General features: G+C 40.2%; 1 protein-coding gene and 1 long non-coding RNA gene across 2 annotated transcripts in view; both read left to right on the top strand.

Annotated features, from left to right (window-relative positions):
- Window positions 1-15,034, top strand: part of clmpb (CXADR like membrane protein b) — a 64,827-nt gene extending 49,793 nt beyond the window's left edge. The window contains exons 3-7 of the mRNA XM_018698949.2: window positions 2,485-2,689; window positions 5,493-5,660; window positions 7,023-7,145; window positions 7,686-7,827; window positions 9,840-15,034. Of these exons, the coding sequence (XP_018554465.1) occupies window positions 2,485-2,689; window positions 5,493-5,660; window positions 7,023-7,145; window positions 7,686-7,827; window positions 9,840-10,176 (975 nt within the window). The 3' untranslated portion in view covers window positions 10,177-15,034. The remainder of the gene's footprint in view (window positions 1-2,484; window positions 2,690-5,492; window positions 5,661-7,022; window positions 7,146-7,685; window positions 7,828-9,839) is intronic.
- A 4,134-nt stretch (window positions 15,035-19,168) lies between these two features.
- On the top strand, window positions 19,169-23,944 carry LOC108898856 (uncharacterized). Its single transcript, XR_001963497.2, has 3 exons — window positions 19,169-19,272; window positions 19,372-19,527; window positions 23,592-23,944. It is a non-coding gene; the product is annotated as an uncharacterized LOC108898856 (long non-coding RNA).
- The last annotated feature ends 3,512 nt before the right edge of the window (window positions 23,945-27,456 follow it).

The raw sequence follows: 27,456 nt of genomic DNA on the forward strand, positions 1-27,456 counted from the left end.
TGTATGCTTTGAAAATAATCCTGTATTTCTGTGCAGGCAGATACAGTATAGACAGAGATCATATTCTGATACTAACTTCTCCCTGATGTTGCTAACAAACCTTACAAGCCATCAAAAAAAATCAATCAATTTAAAACATTTTTACTGTAAAAATAACTGAACCAAACTTTTCATCTAATGACTTCTTCCCATTCAAAAAAGCCAGAGATGGCAGGGACACTCCATGTCTGCATACCGTATTTTCAATTTTTACTGAATAAACAAACAACCTCATTTTAATTGCAAACTATGCTAACAGCCCCCGGTCATTTGACTAAATTATCCTTAAATTCCTCACACTCACTAGCACTTTCGCTATCTCTGTATCAGTCTCATAAGCATGTGTTCAGAATACACGCAAACATAACCAGAAGCAAAAATCCAAATACACATGTAGTATTGTTTATGCTCACGTATATGTGAGTAATAAATGTCCAGAGTTCATGTGGGCAGTAGAAGTGTGTCCACAGGCAGATGCTTTTAAAATACTTAATTTACAGTGTCGTTTTTTGCCTACAGCTGTGGCACAGTAATGTATGTCTGTTTGCATTCATGGTGTGTTTGTACTCTACATGTTTGCATAGAAGCTAGTTTATGTGTGTAGGTCTGTGCATGTGTGTGTGTAAATGGCCAGTCGTCACCTGTGATCACAGCAGGTGCCCCTGTTTCTTAGGCACTGATGCGCTGTGGCACCGGCATTTAGCAGTCCCCATCTGCAGGCTCTCACTTGCCCTGAGTAATAGGCCACTGTGACAGCTGTGTTTGTTTGTGTTTGTGTATGTGGATGGAGAGAGAGAGAAAGAGAGAGAGAGGCAAAGAGAAACAAAGAGAGGATAGAAATAAGCAAAGACATTAACAGGCAGAGAAGAGGAAATTAAAGCTTCCCAGTACAGGTTTACAGATATTGCATGTCTACAGTGAAGTTTCAAATCATCAGATTTTTCCTTTGAAGACCCAGTCACTGCAGACATCAGTGAAACCTTGTGCTGACAATAGAAGGAAAGACGAAAATAGATTGTGTCAATCGCGAACCATGACACAACTATCCCTGTCTGTACTAACCTAATTTTATTAATTATTAACCTAATGTTTTAAAGTTCTGATAAATATGCAGTTCATCTGCCCATTGTTTCCTTTATGTTTTATATTCAGTTTATTTTGTGACAAATGCAGAAAGTTCACAAAGAAAACAAAATAAAATATCAATATGTACCCACAGTAGCGCATATATGCACCTTACACATATATACATATACACACGTGTTTGTATGTATGTGTGCATATGTATGCATATGTGTGCACCTTACCACCCACAGTCACATACACATGCACATATATAACTGCATAATAACACATAATATCCTGCCACAGTAACACATCAATTTGTATATTTAATGTATCTCAAAAGATTACCACCTTTGGTCATTTTACCAATATTACCTGGTGTGTGATGATATTTCAATGCAATGCTAATTGTAAGTGATTCTTTATATCAACTCAACAGCCACTATGATACATTTTCACATCTTTGTTGCTACGTTGCTGCTGCTAAATAACAAACAAGACAGAACAGAGTAAAAAGAAATATAACCTCCTCGGTAGAGGTAAATAGAGCAAAGTGAAATTATATTTTTTTATTGTCTGAACATGTAGTGTGCACTTCAGACTATGTCTGGTATGAGACATTTGTTTGGTGCTATAGCCAGTGTGCTAACATCACATCAGTGCCACTGTGGGTACTTTAATCTTTTATCTCAGGCCCGGAAAAGAATTTTTATTTGGTCAATTTGACAGCTCTGCTTGTAGAAAGAGCATAAGGAGATAACAGTGCTCACAGACAATCAGCTAAATGAACGCTGGCAGGATACTGGCATTCCAGCAAATGCATTCATTTGTAAAATATTGCTTCCCAAGTGTTAATTAATTAAAAAGTGATTGTTAACAGTGTTACACATGGGTGCTGGTATTCTGTTTTCATCAAAACTGTGCTCCCAGTGGGGGACTGTGTAGAAATGTCTGAGCTGTGCATACTCATCAGTGCTATGTAATTTTAAACTTTAATGGCAGGATATCAGTCAAATATATCGAGGTTATTACTGTTGGGATATATAAATTAAGTTAATCAAACATGTTCTCAACCAATACCAAAGCCATATTTGGGGAGTTGGTTGCATGAATTAGATGAATACTGACATCACCAATGATTAAAGTGCTAGTTGATCTTACCAGGTACAAGAGGAAAAGTGTAATGCAGGTGAGCTGTGATCTAGCCCCTGCATGAGACATTAGGAGCTTGTCGCGCCAGAGTTTGGTATTTAGGATTTAGTCCCAAGAACAGATGCCTGCTATCCTTCCTCCTGAACACTAGTCTCTCTCTCTGAAGATCTGAGTTTAATACAATAAACATTAAAATAAATCTTTAATTTCTGTCTCTTCCATGTCTAGATCATTACTTTCTTCGGGGGCCAGGTGTACACCAATGAGGCAACAGGCAGCGAGGCCAGCCGCCTGTCCTTTGCTGGGGAGTACCTGGGTGGAGACGCCTCCCTGCTGATCAGTGACCTGCTCCTGACCGACTCTGGGGAATACTACTGTAAAGTCAAGACTGGGGGCAAGTACCACTGGAGCCAGGTCAACCTCATTGTGCTGGGTGAGTGTTCTCAGACACATTGTAATGAACACACACACAGACACACTCAGGTTACAGAAAGGTACACACACAGGTGCACATAAGCAAGCACGTCCACACACATGCCACCAGGTTATGAAGAGACCCAAACCCATACACACACACACTTGCTCTCTCTCTCACACACAGAGCTAATCACTGGATCATTAGCCTGGCACATTTCCTCCGTCTTGCTGACTGATCTAATGATTCAATTTGATTCAGACAGTGTGATTTGATTTTGCTCATGCTGTTTGGGTTCGTTTGGATTGGTTTGTTGATGAGGTGAGACCAGAAACATGCGACTGGGTCTGGAGGAGCACAGAACTGATTGATTAGGTTAGGGACTGAGTTACGTGGACAAGTATCAAGTTAAAGTCATTTCTGTCCTCTGTAAGATCTAGAAGAACAGGCAACAGACTCTTCTCCAAGTTTGAGGTACATTCTCTAATGAAATTTAGTAGTTGAAAATGACATTGAAAAAGGCAACTGTCATCATTCAAACTGCTGATAAGCTACTTAGGAAAATTACTTGTACAAGTCATGTCTTAGCTCCTGCAACTATAGAAAAGCTTGTTTTGGCTTCATAAGCCACAGCAAAGTCATCATTGTGCATTTTATCCCACTCTTGTTCATTCTTTTTGTTTCCCTCATTTGGCCAATATGCAGATGTTTATAAATGGCTTAGCTTTATAGCTAGCTCAGTGGTAATATGTGTCTGTCTGCTCATCTCAAATAGCTAAACAACTCTGAAGGACAGACAGCAAAAGGGGAACGGCTATACCACAAAAGCCAGCCACAAAGTCCGGCGGGAGGAGCGAGATCGTTCTCAATGTCAGAAAAGCAGGAGATTTATTAAAACATCATGGGAGATTAGTTCAACCCACGGTTATTGGTTTTCTAATGGAACAGTCTGTTAATCCTCTCGCTCTCACTCTCCTCTCTCTTCCATGAAGACATTTCAGTGAGTTAGTGCCTCGATTTTTACAAATTGCCCTCAGCTTTGCGGTGACACTTTCGATTTTGAGAGAGACGAACATTTGCATTTTTCTCTCACTCCCCACGCTAAGATAATAGCTTGGCAGCCGAGCTGGTAGCTGGCTTGGCATGAGACAGTGTGCGTGTATGTGTTTGTGTGTGTGCCAGAGTTTATTCGTGCCTCCAGTAGTTGTGTATGTGTTTATGGGCAAGCTTGCACATTCACGCCCGGATGCCTGCACTGTTTTAGTTAAATGTGTGTGGATTTGCATGTGCAGATTTTTGGCTTAGTTTGTTTGAGTGTATATGTGCTACTATTATTACTTGTGTGTGTAGTGGCAAATATAGGTGTGTGTGTGTGTGTGTGTGTGTGTGTGTGTGTGTGTGTGTGTGTGTGTGTGTGTGTGTGTGTGCTCCAACTGCTCCTGCTGCAGTTAGGCCTAACTGACCCTGACAGAGCTGCGAGATGCACAGACGAAGCGTCAGTGCTCCCCGCTCTGCTCCTCTCATTATATTCCTTACTGAGTGTGTGAGCAGAATATGCTCTGCTTCTGAGAGCAGGGGATGGAGAAAAGGAGGGTTAGACCAACAAAGGGAGAGATGCACCTAAGCCATCTGGCTTTATGTACCGGCTACCACTAAGTCACTACATCTCAGCATTACTCAGGAGTTACTTATTCTGCTACTTTGCTGACAAGCAGCAACATCCAAATACTGTACACAGAAGTCGACATCGCTAATGTGACAGTGTAACAAAAATACAAAATAGATGTTTAAATTTAGTTTACACTGATCTAAAAATATGTCACTTGGGAGGGAGAAAAGGCTGTGCTATTTTCCTGCTTTTATATCATAGCTGTGCCTTTCAGCGCAAATCTAAACAGAGCAGCTGTACAGGGCTCAGCAGGCTCCAGCTATACTGTACTCTGCCTCCAGCTACTGGACTATGACCAAAACCTTTGACCTGTGGAGAACATATTACCACAAGCGCTCAGAGCCAGCTTTAGGGTCACATTGATCCATTCCCTATGGGACTGGGTTTTTTTCTGTGTGTGTCATCAGCTCTGAGAAATGACTGTGATGGCAAAATAGATTCACCTATCCCTCATTTAAAAAAATGTATATGATACCAGTAATGGATATAAATGGACACACAGTTTATAATGTATTAAACATTTCAACTTTATGCAACTACATAAACCATTTGAGTTATTATAACCTCACTTTTATTCCTTTGCTCTTCGTTTAATGTAGTGTTTTATTCTGAGGTGATATGCACTGGCACTTGACTGTTTCACTTGACTTTACACTATGGAATAACTAATGCTTCAGTAAATTTTCTATTTAAAGTCTGTTGTAAACTGTAATTCAGCTCACTTTAAATGCTTGGAGAATAATATTATCACTAACTGATCCATCCATCAACAGTGAATGGAAGATTGATTTTATGAACTCATGTTTGAGCTTTAAAACTTTATTTTATAATAGCAATAACACTTAGAAATTAGGAAATGTGTCTATATTCCTATATCACACACAGTTCAAGTAGCAGCAATTGGACAACCACAGAATGCCTGCTTTGATGGTGCTACAGATTAACTGAGGTTAGCTTGTATATACAAGTAAATAATTTGCTAAAACTAATTTTAATTTAGATTAACATATTTGCAATATGGTAGGTAAAAGTAATAATGTAAATGCTTAAATGTGTATATATCTATCTGCACCAATATGATAAAGAGGAAAAGTGTGTTTGTTTGTTGCACATTTGGATTAAACTGTTTCTGATTCTCATGTGTTTTTACAGTCAAGCCTTCCAAGCCGAGGTGCTGGATGGATGGAAAACTCCTGGAGGGCAGTGATGTCAAGCTGAGTTGTAAGTCCAGCGATGGTTCAGACCCCATCAACTACAAGTGGGAACGAGTGCTGGACAAAGGCAAGAGTCTGGGCAAATTGCCAAACCTGGCACTGATAGGTAAGAAAAATAATTGGCGCTGCAGTGACATGCTGATTCACCATCCAGCGCTCTGCAGAGAAATGCTGTGAGGATTCATTTTCATATTAGTGATTTTTATAGGCTGCATTTATCTGAGGAAGTGTTTTGCTGAGCACACCGCCTTTCCGTCACCTCCTCCCATTTTCATATTCATACATTTGCAAACACTGACACCTAAATTTGCCCAGTGCCACTACATTCTCCCACTGTTTGTCCCTGAGCTGCTTCCCTACAGTAATTAACAGTGTTTTGCTCAAGGGCACATAGATGGCCTCAGGTTGTCCCACATCAACCAGTGATTCTTCATGCATTTATTATCTTAGACTTCTGCCACCCCCACCAAATTTGAGAATAAGCCCAGGACTGCATCATGTACACTTCACATTTTTCTCCAGGAGATCAAACAGAACACAGCCCTGTGATTTCTAGTTGTATTCTGTTGGGATCAGTTATATAAACAGGCCGATACTATGATCTGATGGAGACATCTGTGACGTCAAAATGTCAGCCTGGCTCAAGTGAATTGTACCTGTATGCATGAAGTCAGTGTAAAGTGAGTGTTTTCTTGGATTGTGTGTAAAGCAGAGAAAATCAAATGTAATACACAGAACTGGACTGGCAGCTCCCACTACATTCTGTACAAAAAAACCACACATTGGCTCAGTAGTAGCCCTGAGGCGCACTTCATTCACATGATGTGGATTCTGGCATTCCTGTTGGATCATAACCAGACATATCTGCCTCTAAATAGTAACAGAGACTGTTTATAGCGAAAAGCTAATGGTAGGGCAGTTCTCCCCACTGTGTAGTCTCTAAACCAGAACAAACACCTCCAGGGTGTCAACCTCTCTGTCTCAGCTTTCCCTCTAGTGCTCAACTGGCATCCGTGGTGGCACGTGCCCAGACAAGAACCTTCAAATTAATGACCTCCACCAAACAACACCTGTTCAGTCTAATTAGTTTTCATTGGACAATAACACACACAGCGTCAGTAGCCATTATTTATGGGTCTGGTGAAAGGTAATATCACATGGTTGTCATTGGTTGGGATGACTAAATATCCCATGGGGCTGTGGGGCTCCATTGCTCTCCCAGACACACTCCTGCTACTCTCTTTAAGTCCTCCTCAGTGTGATGGGCTTCATCCTTAAGTAAACACTCCATCAATGTCCCTCTCTCTCTCTCTCTCTTCCTCATGCGCTCTCTCCCATTCTTAAGTCATGAAACTATACATATTACGTTCTGAGGATGGTTAACATGCAGAAATGCTTGAACAACACATATAGTCATTGGTAAAAAAAAAAAAAACAGATGTCTGTATTAACTGTTTTTATTCCCCAGATCTCAAGAACCCAGAGATTGTGACTCTTAGGAATCTCACTATGGACAGCACAGGTGTCTACAGGTGCACGGCGAGCAATGACGTGGGGGAGGAAAACTGCACAATTGAGGTCACAATGCAGCGTGAGTTTTGGGAGGGAAGGGAGGGTCAACCTCGCAGCATTCACCTCACACCAAACTGACATACTGATTGATGGTTATTGTTTCAAACTGCAGCTGGAAATACATTTTATTCCCCCTCTCGGCCTTTCCATCTACCTCCCCACACCCTCACCCTCCCAGTTTTCCCCCAGTGCTCTAGCACTAGGGACTGCACTAAACTTAAAATGGTGGCTACTGGTCACCACCTCTGCTCCAACAGTTATGTGTCACTCTAATACATTTCCTGAGAGGCCGAGGACAGTTGGGGTCATGTGTCGAGAAAATTACACATTGAGCACTGCTCCACACCGCACCACAATTTGATGGCCCTGTTGTTAAATTGTATTCAGCCATTGTGGCACAAACATGGCGAGTGTTGAAGTTTTACCAGTGTTTTCCAGTACTAATGAACAAGAACCATAAGAATTTGCGAATTTAAGATTAAGAATGAAATGAAAACTACAAACAATATGTGACCATAAGGGACTCTGTCTCTCATCACGTCCTCCTTTCTGTTCACAGACGTGCGGGATGTAGGTATGGTAGCAGGTGCAGTGGTGGGAATATCCCTCGGTGTCCTCATCGTCATATTAATCATCTGGCTCGTCTTCCGGAAGAAAGAGAAAAAGAAGTATGAGGAAGAAGAGACTCCAAATGAGATCAGGTTTATTCATCCTTCTTTCTTCTCTGATTAATTAACTTTTTGTCATTTTGCACTGTTTTACTGTATTCAAATGCAAATGAGTGCTGATAGTCATGCACGTCAAATAAGTCCAAGCCTTTTGCTGTCATGTGAAAACCATCAAGCACTATATTACTATACTATAAAATGTGTAATATCTGACTTAATTGTGTTTAAAACCAGTTTGACTTTTTTTATTGTCAGAAAAATTTATAACAACCATAAAATATCTCATAAAAAACAAGGTATCTCAGACAAAAGAGACAGAGGCATGTGGAGTATATAGAGACAGAAAAATATATATCTCACAACAATACAGATATAGCCTTCCTCAGCCACCTGGGGCTGGGGGCGGTGCACCTGGAGATGTGGGTGCTGCAGCATCTTCAGCATCCCAACTTCCTGCAGGTATGATTTCAGCCCCAGTAGACAACAGGTCACCTGAGACAATAGCAAAACAGCAGAAAAAGCCAAAAGCTTTTTCATAATTAAATGCTTCTATTGACTTATGTTGAACCTAAAATAACAATAAACAACCTCTTACTTTGTGAAGTTCAGCATTCCTCTGAAATATATTGGATCATAAGTTGAGTTTGTAATACATTTAACCGCGGTTCTTCCTAACACAAGCTTGGTTTGATGGAGCATTGATGTTAATCTTAGCACATGGCTATGCAGTAACCTGTGTGTCACTCCTAGTGCACCAGTTCAGCTGAACTGTTTTGAACCATAGCTAAGCAAGTCAAATGCTAAGTGATACAGCAACAGCCTCTACACACATGGATGTGTTTACTGTCTACCTGTCCTCCTGCCTCTGTGTGTGTGTGAGAGAGGCTAAAAATAAAAACAGCTACAAGGTCAAGTGTTCATTGATTATCTTTTTAAGACTCTCTTTTCCAGAACACCCTTCCTTCTATGTTTGTATTTCTTTTTTGTCTGTGTGTGTGCATAGCATCAGAGTGGGGGATCACACTAGTGTTTATTCCTCACTCTAAACCTGTCTGCATTGGTGGACCCTGTGGACTGCTAATGACACTTGTAAAAGCAACAGCAATTTTTAGTGACAGACTGGAGTTGGTGTAGGTGCATATTTACTGATGTAACACTGAATAATGCAGTGTGGTTGAGGAGACAGCTTCAAGTAAATAATGTAGATGTGATAAAGTGTTTTCTGTTTTTATACCATGTTCAGAATATGAGCCTTTCCACTAATGTGCTCAACCCGACCAAACCAGCTGTAGTGATGCAGGTCTCCTGGGTATGGAATTAGAGCCAACCTCACTGCTGTTTAATTTTTTTTTTTCTTCCAAGGGTTATAGAACCTTCTCTGGTATGTCTGTAGCCAGCCGTGCACAGAATGAGAGGTTTCTATTTCTGACTTTCTATAGAGAATCAGGCTTATATCAATGGGATAATATTACCTGCTGACTTAGCCTCACAACCCACACACTGTGGTGACCTGGTAACAGTGATTTATAATAACTGCAGTGATCCTCTGCCATTTTAATACCAACCAACAATCACAGCACAAATTACCTTAGTTCTGGTGATTAATGCTGCTCTCAACTGAATTCTTTTGTTTTTGCCACATTTCTATCCTCCATCTGTCATGAAAAACTGAGGCAAAAAATAGAATTATGAGGCAAAATTTTCATTGTGTTCTCAGTAAAAACTTTTTATTTTTACCTTCAGCAATTGTATCTGGGGAACTAGTGATTTCAGCAGATTTCATTATTCCATGCAAATGTGTTTCACAAAACTCAAGGGCTGGGGGGTATCTCATGAATTACATGAGGTCCCCACATAATTCTTGTCCCATGTGAATACGGTCCTAGAATAGTGCTAGGAAATTGTGTTGTGTTGTTTTGCAGTTCACTGTTCGTGTGTGTGTGTGTGTGTGTGTTTGTGTGTTCCTCCTCTCTATTTTTAGAGGTACAGTTCATATAAAATAAATGAACCGTCATCATTGTTTTCTGTGTGTGTGTCTCTAACAGGGAGGATGCGGAGGCTCCCAAGGCCAAGCTAGTGAAGCCCAACTCCCTGTCCTCATCCCGCTCTGGCAGCTCGCGCTCCGGAGCCTCCTCCACCCAGTCTATGGTGCACAACAGTGCCCAGCGCGGTCACCGCCCCCGCCCGCCTGCTGTAGCAGCCCTCAAGGAAAATGGACAGCCTCCAGGCTTCCCCCAGTCCCCTCCGGCCTACACTTCAGTGGTGCCCCCCAAGACCCCCGAGCCCCCTGCCACTCCCAAATTCAACTCTAGGAACATGTCTGGGCCCACACCCCCAACCCTCATGGTCCCCGCCCAGACCAAGGCCTTTCAGACTGTGTAGGACTGAAAGCCAACCCCTTCCTGCAGCCATGTGAGACTCCCGTCCCTGCCCAAGCCCCCTAGCCCCCTCCCAAAGACTCTTCCATAAACAAAGAAATGCAACTAGTTAAAAGGATGTAATTAAAAGAATCAATACTATAAGTCCAAAAGTACTTTTAATGAATGCATACTTAAAAAGGGAAAATACGACATGCTTGCCCCCTACTGAATTACATAAAACAACAAAACAAAAGAAAAAACAAGATCCGAGATGCAACTGTTTGTGTCTCATGGCTAAAGGCAGAACTTATTTTCTGAGTTCCTTCTTTTGGCTTTGGAAGGCACAGGGAAGCACCATGTGCAGCGAGGTGGAAGGAGCCCCCTAGTAGAGCTTTTATTTATTTATCAAATCAAAGGGTTAGGCATGCAGCAGGGGAAAAGAGAGGAAAAAAAGGGAAGGCTGGATAATAAAGTAGATCCAAACTCTGAGCCAGGTACCAGTGGAGTTAAACAGCTGTTAAGCTTCACTTGTCAACAATGCAAGATGGATACAAGCAAGAAGAAAACACAGAGGAAGAAAGTCCAAGAGCGTCAGACAGCTACTGGTTTTCTTTTTCTCTCTGGAAGGAGGGAGGGCCCATGGGGTGATTCTGTGATTCATGTCACCCTGCACCTCCGACTCGCTGCTTCCAGCACCTGCTTTGTAACCACAAGCCCCTTTGCATCCCATGGGCTGGGCCAATTGTGCCCATCCATGTGGACAGACACGGTACGCGGCGTGTGCATCATCTGCCTCAGTGCTCTCGGTCTTTTCGTGCTCTCATAACGAACCTGCGAGAAACCACAGCGGTCCTGAGACTGACTCAGCTGGCTCACAAACAGCTCATCTGCTTTACCAATCAGCAAGGGAAACTTCAGGTACAAGGATGTAGCATTGGCAGTGGAGTCGAATCAATGGAGTTGTTAGCCCTTCCCACATCCTGTCTACATCTATGGACATCCTTTTCTGGTACTGAATATATTCCCTGAATAATTAAATAGTATGTAATAGGCCTATAGCAAGTCAATATTTTAAATATAGGGGATAAGCATCTAGTAGACCAGCTGGACTTTCTTTTGTTTTGTTTCTGTTTTCCCTTGTCTCTTCTCTCTGAACAGGTTGTAAAGGGTGACAGACAGTTATGTGTCCATTCATCCATATTAAGAAGTGCCACCAATCCCTAGGATGGGTTATTATTGTTGCTTTTTTTACTCTTGTGTTTACCTGCTACATTTCTGAAGTGAAACCAAAATCTGTCACCATGAATGTGTGATGTACAAAGATGGCGGATCCCATTATTTTCAGCCTCCTATAAGGTGCTGAATCAATATTCAAGCTAAGGCACAAAGAATTGACCTTGACATTCAATTTTACAGTCTGAATGAAGGGAACGAGGAGTATGATTCTGGAGACGTTAATTGTATAGGGTGCGTATGGTATCATTGTCAGTACTCTCCCTGGATCCATAACAATGGAGTGGCACTCGATTGCTGTCTCGCTGAATCATTGGGTCCTGCTTGGTTATTGGTTGAGCCGTGCTATCAGCCAATCCCCCCTTTGTTGTATCCTCAGACAGAGCCGGTGCAGTTTGATTGAAAGTAGCTGAAAAAAGGGCAAGTAGCCTATCTAGTGTGCCTTTGCAATCCCTCTTCCCTTTGATGGTTTCTTTCTTTGTCCTTATCTTCAGCACACCAGTGGTTAAGTCTCTGTTCACATCCAGCTTTGAGGGTCAACAGCAGAAAATACTGAGAGATACAACTTCACAAACTTGCCCTAGTAATAACAGATGCAGCCTAGGGAGCACCAAGCAGAGTGAATTATCCGTGGTGAGAAAGCAATCCCAGGTCACAGGACAATGTACTGTATATTCTGTAATCAGTCTTGTTTTATATTGTACATACAGATAGATATACGCACATGATGTCATTTAATTTAATAAATAAGGGTATGTGAGGAGAGATTTCCCCCTTACAGATGAGTGAAATGGGAAAGCCCAAGTGAATTTAAAGCATGTACTTTTGGTGCACATGTTGTTTTCCAATTATAGGTCATGGAAGGTGCAAGTGTAAAAAAAAAAAAAAAAAACACATAAAAAAACGTATCTCATAAGGCCCAAAGCAAGATATCTTAACAGCTACTGGACAGATTCTCATGACATGTTGAATGGATTTTATTGATCCTGTGAAAATAATTTCTTTTGATTAAAGTGACCTGGTGACCTCGCCTGAAGCATCACTATTGGGTCAAAATTTTCCCTTGATCAGCACTTTGGTCAATAATAAGTTATCTTGAAAAGTCACTGTCAAATTTCCACAGAATCTGCAATGAGCATTTATAGTCAGCACATGATGAATATTTTGGTGAGCGCTGACCTTTAATCTGATACGCCATCCAGCTTATTGTAATGATTCTATGGCCTTTACTCTCAGGACAAATTCACCAATTTAAACAGCTGCTTTTCTCTGTGCACCAGGAGCAGGGTTTTACTCTTGTTTCACTGATTTTTCACAGTAAAGTAAACCAGATAGATAGAGATAATTTAACCCCAAAAATTCTGAAAACCAACATCTATCTGAAAAGCACATGGTTTGACTTCATCTGTGGGATTTTACATGTGACTTAACTGTAAGGGAAATTTAGAAAAAAAAGCCTTTTATATTCAACTAGAGACAGCAGTACATATTTGACCAGGGAAGCTACTGTGTGTGTGTCTGTGCGTGCGTGCTTGCGTGCATGCATGCATGTTTGTGAATGTGTGTGAATGAGTGTGTATGTGTGGGTGTGTGCATGTAAATTCAGTATAAGCCCTTGGGCCACACCCACACATTCTCATGTTAGCCATTCAGTGAGTGAGAAGGATCCAGTCAGGCAGAGTAACCTCTATCCAAATTGATATGACTGCAGACTGGCAGTGTTTATTTTTGTTTTCATTGACTTATATGCCTATTGAACTTGGCTTCACAGGCGGGAGTCATGTTTTTGCTTGTGGGGGTGGCATCTCGAGACAAAGTACGTCCATAATTCATAACCATCGTCAGCTCTGGAGGCCACTTGTACACTCTCCCCCTTCTCTTGCTGTCTCTTAACATAGAATGCACTTGGCCCTGGGTGTACTCATGGCATCTCAAGACGCACAAACAATAAAACAGTTAAAAGTTGTAAATACACACACACAAACAGGTACACATGGCACATTCAGGTGCACATGGGAACACAGGTGTGTGCTTCATGCACATTTACAGTTGCACATGCATACACACAAACACACACACACACACACAGTCACAAACACACACATGCAGTTTGCACAAATAAAAAGCCCAAACAGCAATCTTTCTGCTCCTTCAGAATCAGTTTGATGGATTGAATGTCTGGAGTTATTACACCTGACTGATGGAGCCAGGATACTAAATGCAGCACAGAAAGGGACACTCAACACTGCATCACCCAGGGGACATCTGTACATTCGCAGATATACAAAAACAGCTACTGTAACAACACACAGGTGCATGCACATGCACATGCACTCAGACAGACAGACACTGCTATGCATCTTAACAATCTGGGTAGCATATGCTTCAAGACTTTTTTTAATGGGAATCTGCAAGAGAGGTACTGGGAATCAGGAGAGGTATAACAGGATTGATATTGAGCCAGGGCTGTAGGCTCCTGCCATTGAAATTCCCTCCACTGCAGATAAAAGTAGCAGTGGAGGTGGAGGATGGGATGCAAGTCTTCCAGCTGTTAAATTCCTCCAAGCTTTTTGATTTGCTTTCCAGCAACTGCAAGTCTCAGGTGGCAGATTCCCCAGTTTATGAGCCCTCGCATTGCATCTCTCCTCTCATGTGTGCAGCTTTGTGGCCTGACAAACTTGCGCTCTTTCCAATAAGTGAATTTTAAGCAGCTTTTGCCAGTTCAATAGCGAGTGGAGGAGGAAAGTCTTAACACACCTCAGAGTGTCAGCAGCACATCTAATATCATTCTTTAAAACAGTATCCATCAGCACTATATATTGTCTTATTATCAACACTCAAAGGTGCAGTAAAATCATTGATGTATGAAATCATTAATGGTTATCCTGTGTTATATGATAGGAGTATGAATCTCATGTAGCCACAATGTTTTATGTTCTATTAAGCAGTTTTATTTCTGATTAAAGCTGTTGAGCAGGGCAAGTGATGCTCGGACTTTGTGGTTTGGCCTTGTGTGTCAGTATAAGGGAATGTGATATATTGTTACTTGTAAGAGAGGAGAAGGATGGGGCTGAAGTCAACCTCAAGAAGGAAAGCAAAGGTACCTGCATGTCATAGGAGATTGAGCAGATGAACGGGAATGCTTTGCTTTGATGTAACATAACTGTATTCAGCTAAAAAAAAAAAAAAAAAAGGAAAAAAAAAGGAAAAAACAGAAAATCTACAATTGTAAATATATTCACAGAAAAATTTTATGAAGCTTTATTTTTGCCTTCTTCCTTATTTAGATTTTTTCATTTTTCATTCATGTACTTTGCACTTTTTTTGTGTGCTATGCTCATCACCGGCCTGCGTGGGATCTGTGTGGTTGGCTGTTTCTCTTGACTGCATTGTTCCGATGTCAGGGGGAGACATGCTCAGCGCGGCGTTACTAAAGGGAAATATAAGACACTTTTGTTTTTCTTTACTCTCATCTGTTTTTTCTGCCGTGGCTTCTCTTTGGTTTTGTAAAACAGAACAGAATTTTTTTTGTTCGTTCGTTTGATGAAAACAATCCATGTAAATATCACAAGTAAAAAATGTATATTTTTACGACTTCTGAGTTATTACTCTTTCATTTGCAAATAAAATATTCAATGACAACTTAACTGGTCTTGAGGGATCTTGATTTGGGTTTTGCATGAGATAGTCTGTTCGCTTCAGGGATTTGGAATTCTTTTGTTAAACCTTTCCTTGCTTCCTACTGTAAATTTGTGAATTTATTGTCACTCCCCATTCTCCTCTGTGCTCTGGTTTTTGGGGAGTGACAAGGTCAGAGCAGAAATGCTAAATATAAACTCTTCACCTGATTTTTACTCCCTGAGGTACGGTTCATATGTTTTTACATAAAAAATAATTAATTCCACATGGGTTGGCTGACAGAAGTTTGAGTTTGACAGCCGCCAAAAACCATTTCATTCATGACCTACTTGTCAGAAAAATCAAATATGGAAGGCAAAAAAACAAGAACAACAAAACATCCACATAACATTTAGTTACCATTCAAAAATCCAAGAATCCACAAAGGAGAGATTTCATAATAGGCTCTACATGCTCACAGTAGTATTACCAAGTTGTGTTGTCAAGTGATGTAATGTAACAATGGTTAACGACTAAATGTTCAACATAATGGATTAGCCATCTCAAATGAGTTTCAAGATTCAGCAAGTTGACCTTCACAATACAGACGAGCAATCTATAATCTTCATGTGAGTACATTATCAGACTGCTCAGTAATGTTATGTGCATGTGCTGTGGGCCCAAAAATACAGATGCCTGTGGAACGTTTTCAGCATAAACACCTGGTGAGCAACTTTAATTAGAATGAATCGTGGAAAACTATTTTCAGTTCTGTGGTATATCCATGGCTTAAACATAAAAGGACACTGGTGTAGTTCTTTATGGTATTCTGTTACAAATATGAGCGTCAAATTCTGAACAGTTGTTCTAACAAAGCTGGGGATGAAGCATGGGGCAGCGTTATCCTTCTTCTCTTTCCTCCTCAACAGTGTCTCTTGATCTCCAGCCCCTCAACGTGACACTCACGCCCGTGGCAACAAGGTTAGCGATATCTATTGACCTGTCAGACACTTATTGACTGACATTCATCTCTTCCCTCTGAAAACTTCTTCTCATGTTGACAATCTATTGAACTGCCAAGATGGAGTGAGCGTGTCAACCCTGGTTAAAGAGACAGGGTGTGACTTTATCTTCAAGCTTCGAGGATACTCACAAAAGGTGCAACAAAAAGTCTCAAAAGTGGGTTGAACACATGGAAGCGACTCGCTGAGTAAATGCACATGAACAGGTCATGGTAGATAATGCAATTACCAGTATGTTCTCTGACATCTGTTTGTAAAGAAGCTGGCTGCAGACTGCTTGCTAAATTTACATCTTTTGAAAGCTTTCACAGCATCCATATTAAGCAGGATCAAATTTTCAAGGCCAGATCACATTTCTCCACCCCCTGTTCCATGCCTCTGTGCCCATTGTTCCACATGATTAGCCATGTGTGATGACACTGTCCCATCTCACCGGCATGCCCACGTACACACATGTACACACACACACACACCACACACACACACACACACACTTATAAATACATGCATATACTGTGTTGATTTGGTCACAGGTCAGAACATCCGAAAACTCTAGATGGAGATTTATAGCGTAACAGATAATATATGTTTATTTACATTTAACATAGAAGTAATCTACATCTGGCTTTTTTGTGCCTTTTTAGGACACATCATTGGTGTTACAAATCATCTAATAGCATGATGTGTCACAATTATAAATTAACACGGAAAAAGGACACTCACACTCTAATTAGACCAGATACAAAAGTGATAAAATATGCCATCACACAGATAAGAAATCTTTTGGCTCTGAGCAGGCTTTGTAGCCTAATTAATACTAAATCATATTTTGCTCTTGGTCTCCCTCTTTAATCTGCACAGTAAATACTTGTAGATTGCCACACAAGGCCTTTACAATTGAAGTCACTTATGTAATTGCACCCCCTGGTGTTGATTGGGGATAGCTCTGTTGTTATCTGTGATGCCAATAGGCTCATAATGGGATGAGAGAAATCATAAGTCACATATCACACATTACCAGTTGAGATTAATTAGAAATCTCACGCGTAATCTATGCTAACAAAAAGGGTAATCTCGGGAATATGATGGTCTATTTTCAGGATGTTTATGTCACTCTTTTTCAAGGTTTTTCAAGTTTTTATGTCTGTTGGGCCTGGGTAATATTTCCTTCATTCCTGGACATTGACCATATCACTGATCACCAGATCTCATTTCCTGGTTCTCCACAGATAACTCTAATCTAATTGAACCATGAGCAAAAGATTTCAAAGAAAGAAAGAAGTTATCAGTTTAGCAATTGTACTGTGCACTGTTGTCCTATATGGTTCATTGAGAGAACACAGTAGTAATGTTGTTAATGGGTCTCACTGGGTACAGAGTGGCTTTGCTTAAAGCTCCATCTGGTGGAACCTGATATATGTATCAAGGGCAACTCACAGACATACAGTACAATGATCAATAAGAGTGTAGGAGAGGCGTAGAGTGTTAGTAGACTGTGTTGAGGGGTAGAACAGTGGGATAGCAAAAAACAAGCACTGCGGTTCAAACTGCTTCTGGGTATTGATATACACTTTATTCTCATGTTAATAAAACATCTCATTCTTGTGTTCCGTTCATCTGGGAGCTTATCATCTATTATCTTTGGCAATCGAACAATACAGCACAGTGTTGATGTCGATAAATTGGCTTCACTATTGTCAGTCTGTGTGAATGATACTGTGGACCTTTACCAGTGCTTTGTGAGTCTTTGCACTGATTATGTCTGGGTAATGAAAATTACACTGTGACCCACATTTAAAGTATATTTCACTTTCTGACAACGACACTAATTATAGCGCTGCCATAAATTTACAAAGAGAGGTTAATAGCATGCTATTTTTGACACTCGTTCCCAACTGAAATCCCACTTTAAAAACTTGACTTGTCTTTGCATATAGATTAAGTATGGAAAAATTATGCACTTGTGGGGGCAAAATTGCAAACTTGCACTGTTCTACCTGACAGCGCAGATTATGATTAATACACCTACGACATCCCTGAAATGTAAGCATCACTCTACATGATTCTCTTATCTTTGTAGCTGAGAAAAACTGCTGCATAACTAGAGCAGTTGTGATATTTTTTTATGCCGAGCTTTGAAGTAAGGATGTACAGTATGTGTCACCCTTTTTTTGGTGTAGTGTCAGAAAATGCCTGATGTTCACAAGATACAAAGCAATCTTGATATTCAATAATGATATATTCGATTTTCTTTATTTAACAAGAAAAGCAAGAAGCATGAACATCAATTTAGTAAACTAGAATCTTAATTCTGAAAGCTATTAGTCCGTCTAATTGAAAAATGAAGCAATTAATGATGCAGTATTTTTTTAACGAAGCAAGCAAGTAAAACTAACTGTAGGCTAAATTAGATATAGGAGATCCATAATTCTATACTCTGAGGAGAACTACTCAGCTGAGGATTTCACCTTCAGGCTCTAATACGTGGTATAACACGTGTTCTTCTATTGACTTACAGGGTGTTTATGTAAAATGTGCTCCACATTAAGGGTATTACTGCAGTTTGCATCATTTCAGAATCCATTTTTAACATCACAAAAAAAACACTGGCATACAAATATAACATTCAGAAAGGCTCACTGATAACTACACATGGTTATGGATGGTTTTATAATTCTACACATACTGTACAATGCAGTAAACTCTGTGCAAAATTTGACCCTACTGAATTCAAGTCTTAAAATGATCACCTTTATAATAATCATGGCCATAACCTTGACATATTTCAGGCAAACATCATTTACCTTTTCAGAAAAAAAAAATTAGCTTGAAAAATCTAAAAAGGTGTGTGCAGTGTGCTGTAGACTTATCTTTTACACATTCCAGACAGCCTTTGTAAGTTGGCTTTTATGTAGTTACAGTTTTTAAAAAAAAATGAGTAAAGCACGTTGAAATGCCTCTGTACATCCCATCTCTAACACACTCAGGTTCCAGATTTACAGACATAATGAGGACAGAGAAGCTTTTGATGAAAACAAAAGTTTTTTGGGTTTTTTTTAAGCCATAAACATTGTGTTAATGACTAACGAGGCACAGAGTCAAACTCATTTCCTCGCTTTACTAGGAACCTCATCAAGGACACCTGCAGGTCCCCAGACTCCACCTAGAAACAAGAAGTAGTTCCACTTCGCCTTGCAGCCTGCAGAGCTGAGGGAGAGACGCTCCAGCTGCAGGTGTAGCCCTCAGTAAGTCGTTGTAGGATCCCTCAGTGAATAGCCTACCCGCTTTACCTCTCTGACAACTATTTGATAATAAGTTCGTTAAACATCGTTGACTTGTTACAGAGAGGACATGGCCTTTGGGCATCTCATCCCTCAGCTGAGACTGGAGGAGCCAGCGGAGGACAGGGTGTTCAGGAGCATCGCCTTCCGTCCTTTCCAACATGGACACCACCAACGTGGGAAGTCAACTTCTCCTTGCAGTGATAGAAAGCGACACGAGTAAGAGTCTTTTTTTAAAATATTACAGCACTGGGTTTGAGGGGTTTAGGCTTCCAGCGGGGAGAGAAAGTTATGAGTGCACAAGACGATTATTGTTGGTGATGTTGAAAGGATTAAATTTGGGTGTCAGGGAATACAGCTAAGGCCCAGCCCATGTACTGTAATGAAAAATAAACCATAGTAATCCACTTAGAAATTCAGCCCTGTTCCTGCTGTTTTTAAATGTCTGAGATGTCACAGTGACACCGTGGAGGGAGGGAGAGAGACGGCAGGAGAAAATATTAAACACACCGTATGCTACCTGCTACCTGTCCAATAAGTTAGCAAACAACAGGTAAAGTTAGTAGCTGGCAGGAGAACATGTGAACATAGAAACGCTAAGCAAGTTGAAGACCAAGAGAGGAGAGGGTATTGGATTTAAATTCATTAGGTGGCTTGAAACACGATTCAAATTGCATGCTAACGTTACACTAATGTTTCCAGTCCTAAGGTGTCTAAGGATATCAGTACAAATTGTTTTTCTCGCTCTTTTCCAGAGCAACATTAGGGACAATTTTAGCAGAAAAAAAGTGTGTTAATTATCCCAGAGTACATTTACAACCCTCTGATAATGCAAGTTTAAATAATAAATTGTTAAACTTGTGCACATGAGTTGCACTTTCATTGTGGGTGAGATGATAGTTTCTTCCGTAGGCAACAAGTTTTTCTTGACCAGCTGTTTCCCATTGTCTTGATGACAGTCTCACTGATTTTAAAGTTTTAAAGTTTTAAAGCTTTAATGAGCAACATATTTAGAATTTTATGAAAATGTATAACACAAGACATATCTTCACTATAGAGCGTGTTGTACCTATGCAGCTTGAAATACATATGATTTTGCTATACTGTAAACTGAAGGCTGCAGAGATATACATAATTATAGACTGTGGCAGTCAGGCAGTACACTGTCATTTTCAGTTCATAAGAGAGAAGCTGTAATTTTCTAGGAGTGTAACTTCATGCCCTAATTTTATACTCTAATTAGTCCTATTTATATTTTGTGTTTTAAGCACAATGTTAACACTGGAAACATGAAAAAAATCAAGTAAAATGCCAGAAAATAAATACATTTTTGTTTTGTTTTTAATTGTCAACACAAGGTCCAAAAAAAATGAAGATACTCGAAACTAATTTTATTATTAATTAAAGCAAATCAAGTCCCTAGAAAAACACAGTAGTAGTAAAATCACAGTAGTATTCAGACACAGTTCTCCATTCTGTTGGTGTCTGTGCGTCCTCTAAATGTGAATTTTCTTGTAAATGTCAAAATAGTGCAGTGTGCTATGTACTCCGTATGTAGTCTGGAATTAGACCACAGTATTTTTTCATAGTGAGAATTTGTATCATCAGTGTGGTCCCACATCCAGCAGGAGGCTGGACAGTTTTGTGAATCTTGAGCTTTAGTTAGGGTTTAAGGAGCTTGAATGTTGCAAGACGTTACAACATGACTGTGGTATGAGATATTGCTGTGAAACTGCAGACATCTCTGCCTGTTGCTACGGGAGCTGTCACCTGGGACAATAAGGACCTAATTGGGGCTTTGTCTAATATGAAAACTGGCTGTTAGCAGCCACAGTGGTGTGGTGATTAGGCATCCATCTCTTCCTCTGTCGAACAGTTATCAGCCCCTCCGATGTCGTGAATCTATCTTGTGATTCTCTGGGTTGAAATGATGCATGCCAACTGTGTCAGAGCCAGATTACACAGCTCAGTGATGGTGTTAGAGCACTAAGGGGTATCTGTCTAATGATGTGGCTTCTAAAGAGAACTTCTGGGCTGAAAAAACTTTGTTCTGCACAGTGATCAGATTAAGCCAAAAGTGTGAAATATGCCAAAATTTCTTATGACATACTCTCTGGGCAGAAATTCACAAGGGTACTCTCTGGCCTAAGGAGCTGCTTTAGTGTTGTTGCTTTTATCACATAGGAACCATGGTTATCAGGGAAAGAAACTGAATGTTTGTGTATATGTGTGTCTGTCACTTTGGCTGTTGCTGGAAGCAGTGCAGTACTATCTGTTCTGGTCAAAACAATCATCAGCTTAGGTCCCCCGTTAACTGTTGAACATAGTATAAAGAATGTCTTCACACTGGCAATTTGTGGGCATCATGATGCATTTTAATGTTGCAAATTGTAGATGAATATGTAAATGGTCTCCAGTAGCATGCCGTTTAACCTCCCCACCAGAGAAAGAATGGGTGACATCAATTATCTGTGAAATTATGGGCTGAAGGACACTGTCAGCTCCAGTGAGTGGTGCGTAGTTGTCACTTGTAAGGTACCCAAGCTTGTCTCAAGTGGATGTAATTTGAGGTTTTATATAATTGTGGTGCCAGCCCCTCTGGCAGTCTGTGTGGCAGTATGACACTGTAAAAATGTCACTGCTGTCCTGACAGTTTTTTGGGCTACATTGCAGCCGCTTCGTGCTGTGAGCTAGTTATAAATCTGTGACATTATTCATCGCTGAATCATATTTTTTGCATTGCCTGCAGATACGTTTGCTGTCATTGACCAAATGATGGGATTCACATATCAAATGATAATGTGACAACTTACAAAACTCATGTTATGTAAGTTTGTGTCAATGCAACTTTTTACTTTGGTGTTATTCAGAAAACTCCAGACTTCTGCTCTTCTCTTTTGGTGCATACAGTACAGGTTCAGTCAGCGACAATTTTATTGCCAGTTGATTAAATTGCTCTTAGGGAAGCACTAATAAAGAACTCATCTGGTCCAGCCTGTAACACTTCTCCTAGGGTGGCATCTTTCCAAATAGATGAGTATGGATGCTTTCATTACTTCACCTACTCATTTCCAATCAGCAAAATTAACAGCCACTCCTGCCAACCTTGACGTCATATTGTATCCATTTTGGATACTGAGGACAGGGAAGGAAATAGAGGGATAATTAAACAGCTGAAAGAACAGTTAAGGTATTTTGTAAGATATGATATAGCATTATAACTTGTCCAGTTTTACATTAAAGCTTAGCTTATTTCTAGTGTTTTAATTCCACTTCAGTACATTCAGTTAAAGGCGACACTAATGTGACACTATTTTACAGCTACGTATTTAAAAACATGTATTGAATAAACATGTTCAAATTTAGTCCATGTGCGATTGCCAATAAGAGAACAGGTAGAAGACAGGTAACATTTGGAGGATTTTTGTCCAGATTGTAGTATCTCTGGAACCTGCCAGAGTTGTACTAATATACATACAGTGCAAGTGGGCAGATGGAGAAACACATTTCTCCTGTCCCAGCCTGTCAGTCGGGTGTGTTCATCATGAATCACTCATCCTGTCTGAGCTTTTATATCCAGCAGTAGCCGGGAAACTAGTGTCACAGTGTTCAGCCATGGTTAGGAATCTTCCTCTTATCATTCATGTCAGTGGCTCTTTGACTGAGCCTGTCAGACCTGAGTCAGAACTGGCATTCCTTTAGTTACTGGGAAATTCAGCCCAGCTCCAGGGTAACACGTGACTTATGCTGGTGGCAGTGGATTTGGCTGAGGTGAGGTGAGGTGACGTGCAGGCCTACATCAAACGAGGTCTGGTGATCCCCACACTGTCAGCAACTTTCTGTCTCCATTTTCATACTTGTAACAAGTGTGTTCAATGTGGTGAGGCAGAAACAGCTGAGGATCTACTGAGACCTGGCCCAGAAACTGATTTTTTTTTTTTTTTTTCCCAACATTACATTGTGAGTCAAACCAAATGCTGTGGGTGGTGGATTGGATGGACAGTGGCGGTGCACACATCAACACTCACACGACGACTGGATGCAGGAAGAGTGAAGTGATTCCAATGTAGCAAAAGGAAATGTGTGGGCAAAGTATTCAGGCTTTGCTGTGATCCTGCTTGTGAAATGCACGTATATACTTCATGTGCCTCAGAGGGATGTGGAAGCATGTAAATTTCTCATTAGTCTGTGTGTGTGATATGGGGCCTGAGTGGTTTAAATGATTGAACTGTGTCAGTTTGAGCTTTGCAGCTGATTCCAATGCACTTTCTTCTCTGTCACAGCGTCCTACATGAATGCTGCAACAGTGGATCCAGTATGTGTATAAGGATTCTAATGAGGACTCAGTCAAAACTGTGACAGGGAAATGAGGCAGATCCAAGCCTTGGTCGCGGAATTGATCTTTTCTTTTATCCCTGCGAAATCTTATGCAGCAGCTCCCTCTGATAATCCACGAACACAGCTAAGATCAAAGCCACAGCGTAGAGCATTTTAAATCTGGGTTTAAGAAATAGGCTCCCCTGTCCTGGTCTATTTTGGCAAGCAAAACTATTAAATGGGTGATTGTTGACAATAGAGACACGAAACGCTGTTGAATTGCCTACATTCTCATTAAAATGTTTTACTTGAATGCAAATATGAAGCGAAGCAGTTTTTTTTTTTTCTTCACCAAAGTTGGTGTACAGTTTTCTTTCACCCGACATTTGGGCCAGCACATGTGTATAATAGAAGAGGTCTGTGCTACTTACTGGTACTCATTTGCATGCTACAGTGCTGTATTGGGCTGCAAATCTTTTTCTACAATGTTCTGTGAAACCTGCTGGGAAACTTGGGAAAACACTTCTCTTTAAATTTCAAACTCCACTTGCAGTGAGTGTTCCAGACTTTAAATGAAATGCTTTTACATGCCCTCAAATATTCCATCATTTCAATGAAGAGTTAGTTGCTTTACCTTTAGCTACTTGACCTGCAGCTACCAATATTTAACATAGGAGATTTAGTTTTTCAGTTATGGTAAAAAGTCCATCTGGTAGACCTGACTGCTCTAACAAGAGGGACCATTCATATGTTGCTGCAAGAAATTAGCTGATCATACAAAGGCAGATACCTTTAGTAAATGGCTGCATTTAATAGTGCTTTTATCCAAAGCGTTTTACGATTCACCTCTCATTCACTCATTCACACCCACACAACTCACACACTGATGGCAACAAGCCATGATTCTGATTGAATATCTCCCGATTAGATCTGTTCTGTAGTCCAGAATCGATTCATTTCAGTTCAATTCGATTCAATTCTTGAGGAGTTCTTCTACATCTTGCGTCAGGTATCAAGTGTTGCAGAAAGTGATTCTCAGAATTTATCCTGGGAACTTTATTTTTTTTCAGCATTAAACAAGTGAGCAGCTCTGTTGTGCACACTATCGACTAAATTGTAAACATATATCCTGGTTATAAAAATTTTCTTTGGAAATTTCAAAGTGACTAAAACTTGACACAGCAATATTTTTTGGGCCCACAAAAAACCTACACTACTTACAAGGGCATTACCATTATGCATATTTAAAAATAAATGCTATCCCGTACAGCTGTACATGGAATGTTTCACAGACATCAAAGTTTGCTCACTAATTCACCTACACTGTTTGTGTTGACAGGACAACCAGCCTGATCAGTCAGCCATATATGCAAACAGCTGGTAACTAGTGTGAGTTCTCAGCAGAGACAAAGTAGAATCCATACAGTTTGTAGCCAGAGGTTATATCTCTACAACAAACACAAACAGAGCTCAGACCAGTGTGAGTCTTTTTTCAGTCAGATTCTGGATTTGCTATTAGATAGTCAGAAGTCAGCAGACTAGTCTGAGTCATTAGGATCCCCTAAACTGCTGCAGGTCCACATAGACTGTAGTTTCTTGTGTGACAGTTTGCCTTTTTAGCTTAAAACAGCCTTGTTTTGCACATTGTAATAACAAAGTACACATTTACAACTCACAAGTAACAACTGCATACGCAGAACATTTAGTGCAGATATACATGTTTATTGTTAAAAGGCACAAATGCAAAAATTAATCATAGATTTTTCTGAATTTGTGTTGGTTCGGTTAGTGGTCAAATAATAATTGTGATTAATTATCAGTTATCAGAATTTTTCTTTAAAATTTGAAACAGCTTACCACATGATGTGAGATCCTCAAAATCTATTAGTTTTTAAAAAGTTGTAAAAATGTTTTATTTAAAGACATGGAAAGAGGAGATAGGGTTAAATGTATTGATATTCACAGTTTCTGGGCAGCAATGCAGCAGAGGCACAGTAGTCTTTGTTGTTAACATGATTCAGGTCAGGCCAGGGCCACTATGAAAATAAGTGTTGTTTTTTTTCCTGTGTCATGTTTCAATTTAATGTACTTAACACACACTTAACATACTATTTGTTTGCTTTGTGTGCTGCTTGTGGTTAGTTCTGTATTGTGTGCATTGTACTTCCTATGCATATATTTGGAAGAGTACGTTAAACATAGGATTTCTTTTGACAAATCAAATCAAAAATTGTGTATAAATTTAGATTTTAGAGTGTAAATAAAGTGATCCTCAATTGTAGGGACAGGAGTATTGTGGAATGCCAGAGGGGGATATGTGCGTGCAGGCCAACAGCACAAGCAAAGTATGACCAGCAGGGGGCATGTCCTCTACAAATATTAATATTCATTTAGTGTGGTGGCTGCAAATGGGATATTAGTTGAAGGAAGAAGGCTGAGACTCTTCACAGCGTGATATTGGTTAAAATCAACATGTAAGTATAGTATACACCTCAAACAGGTGTATACAGCACTTTGTTGAGTTCAACTTAAATTATAGAAGAAGTTCATTTTTGAAATAATAAATGATAAGCTAGTCTGTTTGGTCCATAAATTATCAATTTCCCCGGCATTCAGCGACAGCAAAGCAATCAGGCCGATAGGCTGCAAAGTCAGTTAAGCTCCTCTGCAAGGTAATTAGATTCAGATAATCCAAACAACAAAAGCCATAATCCTGCTCAAATTCACTGCATTCTGTTGAACTGGCAGACCTGTTAACAAACTGCAGCCAGAGAGATTATAGAACTGAGCTGTTCATTGGATCAGAAGGCACAAGTTAACCCACATTAATGTTATGCCATATGTCATGGTGAGAGCTGGATAAATGCCTCGCTGTACAGAGATACACTCGTGTGTTTGTGTGTGTCCAGACAGAGCTGTCTCAGTAGAGCCCAGCAGTCTAACAGATGAGGCAAGGGCCAGATGGTTAAACGCACCATGTTTATTAATCAAGTCAATGTACCAATGTCGAAAAAGTTAGAACTCCAATTTTGCATATATGATGATGGTTAACATATAGACCAAATCATTCTTTGTTAACACCTACTGATGACTGATGTAACTGGTTGCTGAGGTTGTCAGGGGTCTAATGTAATACACGTTTTCATATTAAAGGTTTTCAGATGGTTGATACTAACAGTATGTGATAAATCATATCAATCTTCAGACACTTAGTGACAATGAAGGCTGACAGCCAACTGCTCACTGTGTTAGGACCTTGATGTGATCTGTGGTCAAAACTGACAATAACACATTTTGTGCTGAAAATGACAGTGATTGAGAGTTTTTTGTAACTGCTTGCCTAAATAATGTAATTAATTTAAAAGTGGTCTACACCAGAGCAATTAATGACAAATGGTACACAAATAAAACTAAATAAATAGTTAATAGCTAGTAGAAGAAAGGATAAACATTTTGAAAAAAATGTTGTGACACAGTTTTGTACCACTCCCACTGTTGTAGTATGATTTTGTACAAAGCATGTGTCAATACCATATTCCATAATACCATATATATTCATTTCCTGGCTCCACAAGCCATGCCTTAAGTTACTCAGCTTTGTTTCTCCATGGGTATTCACAGAAGCTAGCTCACCCAAGGGCCCCAGCTAATGAGCCAATGCAGGGAAATTGATTTGGTCTCCACCTTCCTATCTCCATCCCATGCAAGCCAAAGATAAAACAGGGAGAGTCCCTGGGGTCATGGCTCAGTAAAGCCCTCCAAAGTCATTTCCTTTCCTCTGACTGAAGAGAGCCAGATTAATTATAGACCAATTAAAATCAAGGATCAGGT

This window comes from Lates calcarifer, linkage group LG21 (genome assembly GCF_001640805.2).
Source record: "Lates calcarifer isolate ASB-BC8 linkage group LG21, TLL_Latcal_v3, whole genome shotgun sequence".
NCBI classification, from domain to species: Eukaryota; Metazoa; Chordata; class Actinopteri; family Centropomidae; genus Lates; species Lates calcarifer.